The sequence below is a fragment of the Seriola dumerili genome, unplaced genomic scaffold, assembly GCF_002260705.1.
Source record: "Seriola dumerili isolate Sdu_G_001 unplaced genomic scaffold, Sdu_1.0 BDQW01000035.1, whole genome shotgun sequence".
Taxonomy (NCBI): domain Eukaryota; kingdom Metazoa; phylum Chordata; class Actinopteri; order Carangiformes; family Carangidae; genus Seriola; species Seriola dumerili.
Window position 1 is genome coordinate 4152969 of NW_019174290.1, and position 14901 is coordinate 4167869.

Consider the following 14901-nt stretch of genomic DNA (forward strand, 5'->3'; position numbering starts at 1 on the left):
TTTAGTGACCAAAAAGTGATCAACAGGTTACACTGTAATGTAAATAGTTGTTTGTTGCAGCCTTAAAAGTAAATAAAGTATACTTGAGCCAGATTTAAGGACATGTCACTGAAGTCCCCTCCTCTAACAATCTTATATTGTTACAAACACAGAAAAAAAACCAACAAAAAAAATACTTTCATCATCTAGCTGCAGCTTTATATATGTCTAGACTTACTTTCCCCCCTCTCCTTGTCTCTGTTCTCCCCATGTTCTCATCTGCTTGTTTATTCTCCTCATTATTGTGCACTTCAGTCCTCTTCAGTCTTCTTTGACAGGCATTGAAACAGAGTAGGGAATTGGCCGGTGTGTATGAGACTCTGTGTGTGTGACGAAAAAAGAAAAGAGGCGACTGTTGGCTGTGAGCACTGCTTTGGCTTTGTTTTTCTCTCTCTGTGCTGATGTCATTAGATAGGATAAAGAGTTTTTTGTGTTCCCAGAGGAGCGGCAGTTAGCGGGAAATTGTGGCTACCTAGAGTAGATAAAAAGCGTGGCATGCATATGTGAATTTACGTTTGTTGAAGTGATTTAAGTACACAACCCCATGCTTTTGTCCTCTTCTGTCCATCCACACTTCCTGTCTGATTCATCATTTCCACCTCATCCTTCCTTTGTATTCACAGTCTGATCCTTTGTTTCTAGTTGCTCATGATTTCTTTTCCACTGCCTCTTCTCCCCCTGCTCTTTTGCTGGCTGTTGTTGTGTGTGTGGGTGTATTTGTGTGTGTGTTCATTTGTGAGGTTGTTATATCTACAGTGAGGCTAGCCCGGCACCTGTGTGTCAGGCTTGTCTGGAGAAAAATTATGGAAGTCCTTTCAGCGGATCAGCAAAGGCTGGACGAAGTCAAAGCAAAGTTGTGACCTTTGGGGGCGTGACTGAGATTGAGCAGCCAATAGACACAGTCACATCAAATGAAGGGGAGGAGACAGAGTTGCTAAGACGACTCCTTTCCAAGGCAACTGTAGCCATGCCTACAATTGGCCTGGGCTCCCAGCTTTCAGAGCGGGAACGCAGGTATGGACGAGGCCAAGTACAAGACAACTTAGGCTACAGTGGCTCGAATCCAAAGTCACTTGCATTATTATGGACTGCATTGAGGAATAAATAGTTCCTTTTCTGTTGCATTACATATTAATTGGTTTAATTTAATTGCTTGCCAGTGTCATTTTAGGAAATGTCATTTCAAGCCTATTTGAATTAGTAAATTAGGTAGTTTGGCTGCGCCTCTCTGCATTGTACTGATTTGCTTGTAGTTTTAATAAGAAACAAAGGTCTACTCACACACACTCACACAAACACAGACACATGCATGCACAATAAACCTTACTGTGATCGACCGACCAATACTGGATTTTTTAGGCCAATATATCAATATGCAAGATTTTTTTTTTATAATCTAGTAACAGTATATCATTTTCATAAGGATCTCTTAAGTTAGTTTTTTTCTTTAAGCTGTGACCATGATGTGGATTGAGTAGGACATTATCCACATACAAAATAAACTTTTCAGTGCTCTCTGGCTGACGAACATTGTGGTAGAGACACTAAGACAAACTACCTCAGACGCCTCTTTGGCATTTCTGTACAACAATTTCCTGTCACTTATCGCCTAGTGTTTATGCTGATGCTGAATATATATGTGATAACCTAATACTTGCCAAGTCAGCCCAGTCAATCTAGCCTGATGAGAAAAAAACAACAGTATCAGTTTATTTCTCACATGTTCACTTGAGAGTGAAAAAACTTTGCCTTACAATTGTGATGTATGCACATTTTGCATTTTTACATATGTTGAATTTTTATCCTTTTACTTTTCTAATCCCTTTTTGACATTAGTCTTCTAGCACAGGTTTAGGAGCATGCCACGTTGCATTTCACTACACATATTGCTTGTGTATGTGAGAAGTAAACCAGTGAGTCCTTGAACCCTTCTAATGTACAGTATGTTTTTTATATTTTTTAAGTGAATTTCTGGTCAGAGCAAAAGCTCCACTTTATAGATGGAGGTTGTCACAAGACTCTGATGGTCAAAGTGTCTGTGTGGCTCAAAATCTCATTGTGGACTTTTCTGTTTGTTTTGTTTTTTAGTAAATTTGCATCACCTTTGCATGTTTTCTGAAAATACAGTCAGTATTCTGACCACCTGCCCTGCGTTTCTGCATGTACATGCCTGGATTTTAAGGCTATAGTTGCAAGTTTGGATATGGATTATCCATCATTGTGGCTGCAGTTAGACCTTTATGCGATGCTCTCACAGCCAGGTTGATGGAGCTGACCTCAGTCAAACTCCCCCTCCTTCTGCTGACCTCCCACCCTGGACCCCTGAGGTTGCTCTGACTCCTGCTGAGCTGGATGCTCGTTTGGCTCAGTACGAAAAGAGAACAGAGGAGGAGGATGAGGAGGAACAGGAAAGGATCCCAGATCTGCAGAAAGACGATATGATGGCAAGGAGGACAGGTGTTTTCCATAAACAAAGCACTGCTCCCACAGTGACTTACAACCGTTTCCTGCCTCTGCCTGGCTCCAAACGCTGCACACAAGGGGAGGACACCACTGATGCTGCTCCGCGGAACAAAAAGGAAGTGCAGACCGACGGAAACAAGAAACTGAATGTCAGGTGGGCTGAGATTTGTTTTGGACAGTGTCTAACAGTGTGCAGAGAGCACTAACAAGCTTGGTGTGGTTTGCATCCTCAAAGAGATTCTACAACTCGATGATTAGTTATTTCAACTACAGTAGTTTCTCTCACAGAGTGGAGCAACAGCAACCCAGAGTTCACATGGAAGCACCTCAACCGCAGCCTGATGCAACGGTGATCCGACCAACATCTCACAGCGAATGTGAATATGAGGATGATGAGGATGAGTATGATGAAAATGAGCCTGTGCCGGACGTGGAGAAGGATGATATGATGGCACGAAGGACCGGGTCTTTTCAAAAACCCGTTGCAGTCAGAACAAATCAGTCCTTTAATCAGTTCCTGCCTGTACCTGGATCAGTTAAATATAACATCAGCCCAGTGTCTGCGATGAAGCAGCTACACAGCAGACCTAAGTTCACAGAGAAGATGGCTTGTGAAAGGTATTTACTCTGTCTGACTGATGAAGCGATTGTGGTGTTGGTCAACTACTACAGCTAACAAAGCATATTTTACTGGCAAAGATGAAGGTTTAATCATGTTCTCAATCAAGTTTTATGGCCTGCAGTACTAACATTAGGTCCCGGTGGATGATTTAAATCCTGACTTGATGGTGTTGTCGTTTTGGTTCCAGCATGTTTGAGTGCCTGCAGCTGCATGTCTGATGTGGTTTCATTTGTATTATTTGTATATCCAAGGACTGGTAGATTTGATTTGTTGTTGTGGTCGGACTCTTGCAGCTCTGTTTCTCACATGCTTTGGGTCAGTTTGTGCTTGGTTTGGACTCCTCTGGCCTTATATTTCCTTGTTGAGGTTGTTAACTTTGGTTTTGTTTGGCATCACTTTGATTGTTCACTTTCGGTGGAGTATGGAACGATGTTGGCTGACTACCGACGCCTGTTATCTTTGTACTTTTAAGTGTAAATCACTGCTGAATCACATGGGGACGAAAAACTGTTGCTGCACTACGCTTTAGTGGTTGAAACTCTCAAAGGGTTGGTTCACCCAAATTACATAAAAAATAACCCTCAAACAAAACAGGTGTGTAATTACCTAATAATTGCTTTGTAAATTTTCTGGATTTGAATTTTACTCTAATTATAGGAACAATTAACATTTCTTTGAAATAACTGCTCCAATTAATATTAATCTATTGTTGAACTCCTTAGTCTCCACATATGTTAACTTGCCTGAAGACATATTTTACATTTTTCTGTGTTCACCTGAGCCACTGTGTATTAAATAAAAGACACGTAGTTCTTCCCAGTAAACTTCCTTGGAAATTATGGACCTGTAAAATAAACAGAAAAAAAACATTTTTTTATATTACCTCTAATGTCGTCTAGCCAGACAGATAGCTATGGTTCATTTTCCCAGATTTTGAGATACATATGTTTATTATACGTAGTTTGCTAGAGCCCATGAATCAAGTAAATAGCGCGACAATCAGTCGATTTATCAGTTTGTTGATCAGCAGAAAATTATTAACAATAATCAATTTAAAGCTTTGCACATTCTTAAGTTTTAGGGAATTGCAAGAGCCATATTAGAAAAGAATGACACCCTTTAACTCTAAACAGTGCACGCAACTTGCTGTATATAGTTTTCATAGGGACCATTTCTTCAGTAAAAAGTAGTTCAATCCAAACTGCTCACGTTGAGTTCAGTGGATTATCTAAACTAACAGGAGAGAAATGTTTAACGTCATCTTGTTTTGAGAACCATAAACAAATATGTATCATTGTGGAGGCAGAAATCTTAGATGTGAGAGAGGAATTTGTAATTTGGGTGAAATGACATGTAATCTGGCCACTCAGTTATCTCACAGCAGGTTTTTGCTTTTGACAGTTCATAGAAACTGACATCAACTACCGGGGTGTGGTCACAAGTACAGGCCAGCTGCAGTCTTCTGTTGTCTGTGATGCTGTCTTGATTTACACTTTAATCTGTGTGTTTTGGTAATCTTGGCCTTGTCACTGGATTTTAGCAGCATCGTTACCGTAGCAGCAGAACCTCAGGCCCCGCCTCCCGCAGCCCCAACCAGCCCCAAGTGTGCAGAGCTGAGGGAGAGGCAGGAGGAGGAGGATGGAAAGCAAGAGGGAGACATGACAGTCCCTAACACCTCTGTCACAGATGTGACTGAACCCCTCTCTTGTCCATCACTCACCCCTCCACCCAGTCCTGCTGCTGCCCGGATCTGTAAAGTGGAGGCAGAGTTGCAAAAGCAGAGTGTGGAGGACATAATTGAGGGAAGAGAGGAAGAGAGAAAAAGGGATGTGGATGAGCAACCACGAAAGAAACCGTTCTGGTTGGAGGACGATGATCTACCTCCCATAATGTGAGATGCCCGTTGAAGCTTCACTTCAAGTTTTTTTTTTTTTTAGTTTCACATATTTACTAGATCTGTGAATGGAAGTGATCCAGATGATTACTATCTACTAGTGTTCTTGCTGCAATGATGGCAAATGTTTAATTGAAGATGACGATACCACTCCTACATAACCCCTCCCCTATAACCCCTCCCCTCTCCCTCACCTTTCCTCTCATTCATTTTATTCTGTCATTGTTTTAGGATGAGCCGGCGAGTTGCTTTTATGTCTGAGGACACAGAGTAAGTCTTTCAGCGTGAACCTGGAAGAGCTTCTGCATGACAACATATGCACGTTGTGCATGTTCGATTTCAGTCCAAAGTACAGTCAGTCCAAAAATATATGAATATATGACACAATAACTCTGTAGTTATTACTTATTACTAACATCCAGTTTGTTATTGTCATATTGGGCTTTTAAGTTGTATTTTTCATGTAATTCTGTCAGTGGTGGAAGAAGTACTCAGATCTTTAACTTGAGCAAAAGCAGCAATACAGCAGTGTAGAAATAATGTTACAGGTAAGAATAGAGTAGTGTTATCATCAAAATATACTACCAAAAAGTAACATTACTCATTATGAAAAATGGCTCATTTCAGAATAGTGTATATTATATTATTGGATTATAATTATTGATGTTAATGTGTTCATGTTGCAGCTGGTAAAGGTGGAACTCACTTTACATACTGTTAGATAGTAACATTAACTTATGGTGATACATCATAACATATTTTTTTTTATTATATTTTGTTTTATTAAGAATTTTAGTGAAGTTAAAGTAACTTTCAATGGAAATACACAAGTACAAATACCTACAAATTATATATTTACTGCACATGCAGTACAGTAAGTGTACTTTCCACCACTGAATTCTGTTATGTAATTTTTTGGTTGTTTTGTTTAAATTAAGTTAAAGTAGTTATATATGCTAATATAAACTTCTCAACTAACACAGTATTATTAATTTGAATGAATCTGTTTGGCTTGCCAATTACAGTTTATTAATTTGCTCAGTTGCTTGTTTATAATTCCTTTGTGATTAGTTTATGAATCAATAACATATGTTTGTTACTGTGTGGAGGTGTGGGGCAACTCATACGCAACTAATATAAATCCACCATGTGCAGAGAAGATCATTAAGAATGATAATGTAATTTTTATGTTTAGTGGACTGTTATTGGTGCTATCTTGTACCAAAAAGGTAATTACCAACAGACCATCTTTAACTGTCATCTATCTATTTTAAGAAAGGGGGAAGATTTCTTTTGGCATCTCTGCTCCTTTTTGATTGTTGAATGTGTTTTGTTTGTTTTTTTTAATTGAAGTTTACATCTTTCTTTTTTTTTAAACTTCTTTAAACTTTTTTTAAGCACAAGGTTTTAACATTACATAAAGAACGTAACATATAAAGCAAACAATACAGAACATTCAGGTCACTGAGGAAGATTAATTATGGTGTATCAAAAGAATAAACCTACAGACAAACAAACAGTAATATTGCTAAGTTTAAATCTTGTGTGAAATTTTGCATTGGAAACCAAAGTAAGCAATGAATGAAATAAATATAAATCTTTGCTGTTTTCCATAGCCAAGTTGGACAGAGTGAGCATGCTGGGTCAAGTGGTTAAGTGATTTATACAAGATTATCCTCTCTTTCCTGTCTAGGAGTGTGAGTATGAGTGACATACTTAACGAGGAAGAGGTGGGACACTTACCTCCACTGAGCCAGTCACGATATGAGCGCATGCATGAACAGTACAACAGCTTTCAGGAAGATGAGGACCACTGGCAAAATGTAAGAAACTTATGACATTAAAGTAAGATAGCTGTATCCATTTAAATAATAGAGGGAGAAATATTGTGTCCACAAGCATATTCAAATTATTTGACACTGTGAACCTGTGACAGGACTTGGCACGCTGGAAGAATCGCCGTCGCAGCGCGTCACAGGAGCTGATCAAGAAAGAGGAAGAGAGGAAGAGGATGGAAAAAAGGATGAAGCAGGAGGGAAGTGACGGCAACAAGAGGAAAAGCATTAAGACATACAAAGAGATTGTGGAGGAGAAGTAAGGATGATATTGAGGCACTTTCTAGTGTTGCACATGGCACTAAAGATGAGATGAGGTCATTTAAAGTTTGCCAAAGTTAAACCTTGATCCTTGAATAGATAAACATACATTGTCAAAAACACTACCGTGACACCAAATGCTTTCTGTCTCTCTACTTACTCCTCCTTTCTAGGGAGCGTAGAGAAGCAGAGTTGTGTGAAGCTTACAGGAATGCAGCGACACCAGAGGAGGCAGCCATGGTTTTACAGCGTTACGCTCTCCGCTTCACCATCAGCGACGCAACACTGGACAGCCTAAAACTACCCAGATCCACCTCAAAACCCAAATCAGACCTAAATCGGGTGGACAAAGAGCACAAACCCTCACCACCTATTCATGACTCTGAAACATCAGAACCTCTGCACAAACCAGAGCCAGCTGCTATAACAGAACCGAAGCACTCAAAACCTGAGGAGATGGAGACAGAGACCACTGTTCAACAAGAGTCACAAGTTTCACCAGTCAACAGTCCCCCCACCACAGTCACAAGCTCAGAAAATATACCACCTCAGTCATTAGAACTTGATGAACCTCAATCCAAACCCACAGAGTCTCCAACCACATATCAGAAACAACCGATTACAGGAAATGCACAGCCTCAGACCGAGCACACAGCGTCTCAGATTGCACATGTGCAGCCTCACACCACACAGCCACCACACACACTCCCCTCCCCTCCATCTGTAACCTCCAGACCCGTCCCCCTCCTGGCAGCCAAGCCCTACTGCCAGCCCAGGAGCACACCGTCTGGACACAAACCTGTCAAGGTGAGGGCGCGATATCAGTCGGTCACACCAGTCAGCATCATCTGATACTGGATCATTTCACCTCAGTGCCTGCCCTCACGCTTAAATCAAAGAGTTGTTTGCGGCTTTTAGGACGTTGTACTATTTTGACATGGGTGCTGTTTTTATTTCTCTGCATGCAGTTTGAAGGTGTGTTGAGTAATACGTCTGGTTAGTTCTGTCAATATCAATTCTATCAAAAAGCAGAAATGATCTCTGAGCCTTGAGAAGGAGTGCTCACCTTACTGACCAACATGTTGTGATTCAAATATTTAAAGTGATCATTTCTCTACAGACCACAACTAATTAAAGGTCGAACCTCTGATCCACTTCCTTTTATATTGGATACCATACAAATACTGTACAGAACTTGCATATTAGTTCCAGACTATCCTTGTGATCGTGATCTTTGTGTATGTGTCCCACTCAGATGGATGGATTGGTGCGAGTGAATGGAGAGGTGACAGAGGATTTACCTGTTTCCACTACACCTGCCCCCCCTCAGCTCTTGCCACAGGAGATTAAAGATGTGACTCCCAAACAGACGGACAAAGACATTACCCCCAAACAGACGGACAAAGACGTGACTCCCAAACAGACGGACAAAGACATTACCCCCAAACAGACGGACAAAGACATTACCCCCAAACAGACGGACAAAGACGTGACTTCCAAACAGACGGACAAAGACATTACCCCTAAACAGACGGACAAAGACATTACCCCCAAACAGACGGAGAAAGATGTTCCCCCTGAGGTGACAGTGAAACAGCAGGAGACGACAGAGCACCCACCACCTCTGCAGACAGAGAACTCAACCCTCTCCTCAGGCTCTGCCATCAGCTCCTTGATTGGAGGCCGAAACTGTATCATCACAACAACTATTGTTACAGAGCTCACGCAGACTCTGGTGGAGCCTCATCACTCGGATATCCAAAGCAATGCACAGGTAATACTACAAGTGACGTGTACCTGTGTTTCTTTTGGTTTAACCCATTTCCTACAAATTGTACATACTTTACATTCCTACCGACCATTTTCAAAAGGCTACCATTGTTTTTTGGAGATTGTTGAATAGGTGTTCTCCCTTCCAGGCAGACACTTGTTGCAGGTCTGGTGTGCGCACTTTAAAATCCACTTGCAGAAACTTCAGTCTATCTTGAGAGAGGTGCTTCAGGTGCACAATGGTTGTTTACTGTCTGCATAGAAATACAGAAGAAAGTGGAAATTGTTTTCATGACTCTTCCATCTGGGAGCATTTAAGCTTTTATGGAAACCTTTTACACCTGAGACATGAGAATCACGTGTCAATTCATTGTATTCACGTGCTGCATTGGAGAAAATTAAACCCTTGAGGTGAAACATGCACAAACATGGACATTATTGGATCATCATTGGATATGATGAATTTCAGTTTAGCAGCTGACTATGGTCCTGGAGTGTTGGAGTTCATTTATTCTTAATCTATATTGCCACAAAGTGATAATACAAATATACCTAATGTCCCTATTGGGAAATTTGCTTTCTGTGCACAGTGCTTCTAAAAATAACAAATGCAACAGGGGATTCACAGACATAAAACACTGCACTAGGCAATTAAAAAAAAAACAATTAAAGAATAGTGGACAGACATGAGCCTGAACTGAAACACTCCTCAGTTGTTCACTGTGATTGTTGGCGTATGTAAAGCAAGTTTCGAGTCTCTTCGGGTTGATTTAAATATTGCATTTACATGAACTGAAACAAGTGACTGCTTGAGGAAAAACACATCAAAAACAAAATCTTGTGCTTTATTTAAAAAAAATGTTGAGCAGATATTTACATATTATGTAATTTTCACAAAATTTGTTATAATGTCCAAAACTGCCAGGATGGTCCATTAAATATTTTAGAAAATATATATAAGTAGAAACAGAACAAACAGATTTACTTCCAGTTTGCTGGCTTCCAGTAAATGTTTTATTAATTTAGCTGAATATTCAACCTTCAGGTCAATGGTACCACAGGTTTGTTTGGGACACCAGCGCAGGAAAAAAAGGCTCAGTCGGCTCCATCACCCAGCAGCATGCAAGAATATTCTCCCACTGTCACAGGTAACACTGCTTTACCCCAGAGAGGCTCGCCTTTCAGTCACTTATAATTTAAAGAATTATAGTTTATACTCTTGTAAATTTCAAACAAGTATCGTTTAATTTTTCCCTGCTGATGTCTGTACTATTTCTTTTAGCAGATGTGGATGTTATTTTGTCTTTCTCTTCCACAGAGGGCCTTGAGGAGAGCAGTGTGACTGTGAGTATCTCAGGGCAGTTCCAGCTTGTTTTTTTCTGTTTCTCCTTCATTCTTAAATTTGACCCTGTCCTGACCCTTCGTCTCCAGCAGTCGCTGTAGTCATACTTGTCCTCTCACCTTTCCTCTCTTTCTGTCCTTTTGGTCCGTATACATGTATCTGTGTGTGTGCGTGTGTGTGTGTGTGTGTGTGCGTGTGCGTGTGCCCTTGTTGGTCGGGTCTGGTTAGATTGAGACCCCCATGTTGAACTTGGCTAAACGTGTTAATCACTGGGTCTGGGACCCCAATGAGGAGCGTAAACGCCAGGAAAGGTGGCAACAGGAGCAGGAGCGCCTCCTACAGGTACACTGGTGAAATGGTGTGTACGTGCATGGCCCTGGGAATGTTTAGCAGAAAACTGAAGACACAGGCTCTTTTGGATGTTTGTATGTATGTATATGTGTTTAGGTGCTTGTCATGAGTGTGTTTATGTGCAGTAGTTAATGTGTACAGTGTTTCTCTGCAGGAGCAATACCAGAGAGAACAGGAGAAGCTGAAGAAGGAGTGGGAAAAAGCACAGCTAGAGGTGGAGGAGGAGGAGCGAAAGCACAATGAAGAGGTACAAACACACAGAGTGACGCACTTAAATAAAACACAGTTTCCTGGTTTTGTTTGTTTTATTCTTCCTCTTTGTGTGTTTATTTTGTCTGTCCTTCTTCCAGGAGAGACGGATTCTGGAAGAGACTGTAACACCCCTCAATCCCACCAGTTTGTTGAACCAGCAGTCTGGTCAGACAGACACGACTTCATCAGCTCCAGAAAGCAACAAGACAGAGCAGACAGATGTTGCCCTGCAGAAAAACAGCCAAAGCATCTCCACAGGAAACGAAGATCAGCATGAATCAAAGCTGCATTTTTTCCAGGGTGAGATTCATATAGAAATACGCACCAATTTGCAGCCGGTGTCCACATGTGTTTGTGCCCAGCGCAGTCAGTCAAGTTCAAACATGTATTCCTCAGAGTTTCTGTGATTACGTTTTTTTTTCACGATGGGTTTTTGCAGATTCTGTGTGTGATGGTGAATCTTCAAAGAAACAGGAACTGTGGAAGACAGCATCTTTAGACCGCAACCCTCAACTAAACCAGGCACATGTTGTTAAAAGGTATGCCAGGATTTTGTTGTTGTTGCCTTTCTGTTTTTCACATATTGGTAACACAGAAGAAAAGATGCTGTTCAGCTCCGAGAGAGGTTGATCACATGAATGGGTCTGAAATGCCCTTTTCTATTTAACTGAGTTCCAGCTAATTTGGTCACATATAAAGTAGTGTAGGAAGTAACTGTGGGTTAAAATCCATTAGCTGATGATCCATTAAGACTTAACTGATCACATAAAATCACAGTGACTTGGCCATTTCTCAGTGATGAGCAACAGGAATCCATGATACAGCCTGCATTAATTCATACTTTAAATGCATGCTTTCCTTATGTGTTTTCTACCTGTATTATAAAGTGTTAGCCATCTTTTCTTATTGAATGCCAAGATTTTAACAGAGGACAAATGGCTGGAAGCACTGCATGAGTGTATTTTATGTCCATGTGGCGACAGTTTGAACCGTGGATTATTCTACTGTAGAGATGCAAAAATGTTCTCATATTTTCTGAGTCACTCTTTCAAAATGAATAGTTTCCTTGTGAAGCAGCTCTTTTATTTATTACTCTATTTTATTCTTCCAATGTATTTATACAGTTGTCAAGTGAATTCATTTTTTTTTGACCACAGGTCTGGATCGCATGATGTTGTAACAGGAAAACAGCAGTCCTCCTCCTCCTTACCCTCACCACAGCCTCCTTCACCCAGCAGGTAATGACACACATGCACACATACAGAACAGCAGCTTTGAACGTCTTCAATGTGGCAAATTAGGACTGATATTTGATTTCATGTCCATTTTTACACTGCTGTGTCTCTGTGTAGGTGTGTTAGTGGGAAGAGACTGTGTTCTGGTTGTTCCCAGCCTCTGGGAAAAGGAGCTGCCATGATCATCGATACACTGGGACTGTTTTTCCACATACAGTGTTTCAAGGTACTGTATTATTCTAGTACACATGCACACTAATTGGCAAGCTTTATGCTTTATTTGACTTTATACAGGCTTTGGCTTCTGTATACAACTTTTGAAGATGTACAAAGTTTGCTAAAACTTGTGAACTACTATCACAATCATCTCAAAGATAGTGAATGTACATGTATCATCTTCTGTGTTTGTGTGACATATTTATCCATATGAGGGGTTGTCTCAAACAATCTTTTCTATGATTAATGTTCGTCGTTCACTGTATTTCTCTCGTCAGTGTGGAGTGTGTGGCGGGCAGCTGGGTGACGCCACTGCAGGGACTGACGTAAGGATTCGTAATGGACATCTGAGCTGTCATGAGTGCTATATTGCAACTCGGGGTGAGAACACACACATACATACACATGAAGATACAAAAAGACACACACAGACTGATGCACAATGGCACACACATATCTCGTCTTACATTAGTCGTGAAAGTTACCTGTTAACCACATTCATATACTTAAAAAGAAGAAGGCCATGCAAGAGTCGACCAGCTTCTTACTCCACGTTTTCACATCTGCAATATATAGACCTTCACAAAACCACAAAACCTGTCTGACAGTCTGCCTCATCTGGAGTCCTGAAAGGAACTATTTACTACTTTCTGGCTTTTCTAAAGACTCTTCTTTTGATGCTTCTATTGGCCTAACCCTAACCTCTTATCTAATCTAATTTTAAACCTTACTGATTAATATAAATGTCCCTAACCTTCAAAAAGTGGGGTTAATAGAGTAAACCAAACTGACAACATCAACTCACTAATGTCCTTATTTTAAAGGTCTGAGGAACTGGCTCCAACATGAATAAGATCAGACAGACATTCGCAACACTGCCTTAATACTGACCTTATGCGACCTGCCCATTTTTTTCATTTGTTGCATTTCTAGTTGAAGCTCACAAAGGCTGACACCATTATCTCCACCAAAGATTACAGATTAAAAAGACGATGAAACAAAAGAAATTCATAATTTCAATAAGTTATGAGAGAAGACTGTTGCACAGACGTTAATGCCTTGTCATTGTGTGTGTGTGTGTGTGTGTGTGTGTGTGTGTGTGTGTGTGTGTGTGTGTAGGCAGGGGACAGCCCACCACCCTATGATGACCTGCATTTGAACTGGAACCCCACCATCACCGCTGTAGTCTGTGATTGGCGGAAAACGATTCTGGAACCTTGACTCACATTCTGGAACACTCTTGGAATCTCTTCGTAACTTCAGAATCATCGTGTTTTTTTTTCACAAACAGCTTTATGGATGTTGCTGAGAGCAGAACTGGACTGACATGTGGACTAAATGGCACAACATCACATGCACATACAGTATAGTATGTACTTCTTAACTGTACACATGTAAACACTTCTTTTTATTATGTGTAGCATGGACATAATCAAGAAATCAGTGTGTTTAGGCCTTTGCACATCCATATTTAGCACAGTCAAGACACTAAAATAAGAATCTGTACTGTCAGAAGCTAAACATGTTACGCTACAAGCTAATCACTACTGTCTTTAACACAACACGGTTTCACAATCTTGATTCATTAATCCCTGCTTCTGCACTGATCACGTGACTCCACTCTCTGAGTGTGTTGTAAACTGGTTTTGGTTGGATAACCTGAAGTAGCTTGACCATTATAATGCCTTACTCATCATCATACTTTGTCATTCATTTTGGGTTTTGTGTTTACAGTTTTGCATGAAAGAAGAACATATATAAGTTATTGTGAGTATTGCTCAGATGGATAGTGCAGGTTTGATGTAGGTTGTTATCTTCCCAATGGTTGAACTTTAACTTTCCTCTTGTATGTTGTACATCATCATGATAGTTTTGAAGTTTTGGAAATCTGGCAAACTAACACAAGCTTTTTCTTTATATTTCATTTGACAAGAATGGGAATGCATTATATTAAGTAATAATACTTTGACTTTTAAATATTTTCCCTTTAAGATGTTTTAGCCACTGTTTATTCTCATAGACTGACTGCATCTGAATCAGTGCCTTATGTAATGAATGCGAGGGCTAGCGTACTTTATGTGCAGGAGTATTTCCACCCACAGACCTCTGGGTCTTGGCACATTGTGTGTGTGTGTGTGTGCGTGTGTGTGTGTGTGTAATGAGTGTGTGTGCATGTGTGTATGAAATCATGCATGTAGGTATGTATGTAATGTGTGATTTGACTTGAAGCACAGTTCCATACCAGCAAAAAAAATGTTAAATAGATCAGCCGCTCCTAATGACCGTCTGTTCTCTTCCACCTTTTCCCATGAGCTATACCAATGACACAGTTATTTGCTGCTTCCCTATTGATTAACCCCTGATATTATATCAGTTCACAATGTCCTAAAATCTCTCCTTGTCTGCCTCTATCACAAGTGTTGCCTCCCCAGAGTCTGAGCTGAATTCCTCTCTGTGTTATTGCCTCTACCTGGACACGTCACAGCGTCTTCATCACTCAGAGGAATAGAGCGCCTAGTCCATTGTCTTTTATAGCAAGTGTATGTTTATCAATAAAATATTTTAAATGGGATGCTGGGTCTGTTTTTTCTTTGAGTTTTCTTCAATAAAACTGAGCCCAA

At 40.5% G+C, this 14901-nt stretch overlaps 1 protein-coding gene across 1 annotated transcript in view; it reads left to right on the plus strand.

Annotated features, from left to right (window-relative positions):
• Positions 1–14789, plus strand: part of LOC111216556 (LIM and calponin homology domains-containing protein 1-like) — a 29398-nt gene extending 14609 nt beyond the window's left edge. The window contains exons 10-25 of the mRNA XM_022738083.1: positions 5250–5288; positions 6712–6841; positions 6955–7112; positions 7288–7921; positions 8370–8522; positions 8712–8888; positions 9930–10032; positions 10203–10255; positions 10455–10568; positions 10732–10824; positions 10928–11129; positions 11269–11368; positions 11987–12067; positions 12182–12290; positions 12559–12661; positions 14713–14789. Coding sequence (XP_022593804.1) covers positions 5250–5288; positions 6712–6841; positions 6955–7112; positions 7288–7921; positions 8370–8522; positions 8712–8888; positions 9930–10032; positions 10203–10255; positions 10455–10568; positions 10732–10824; positions 10928–11129; positions 11269–11368; positions 11987–12067; positions 12182–12290; positions 12559–12661; positions 14713–14789 — 2326 coding nt within the window. The remainder of the gene's footprint in view (positions 1–5249; positions 5289–6711; positions 6842–6954; positions 7113–7287; positions 7922–8369; positions 8523–8711; positions 8889–9929; positions 10033–10202; positions 10256–10454; positions 10569–10731; positions 10825–10927; positions 11130–11268; positions 11369–11986; positions 12068–12181; positions 12291–12558; positions 12662–14712) is intronic.
• The last annotated feature ends 112 nt before the right edge of the window (positions 14790–14901 follow it).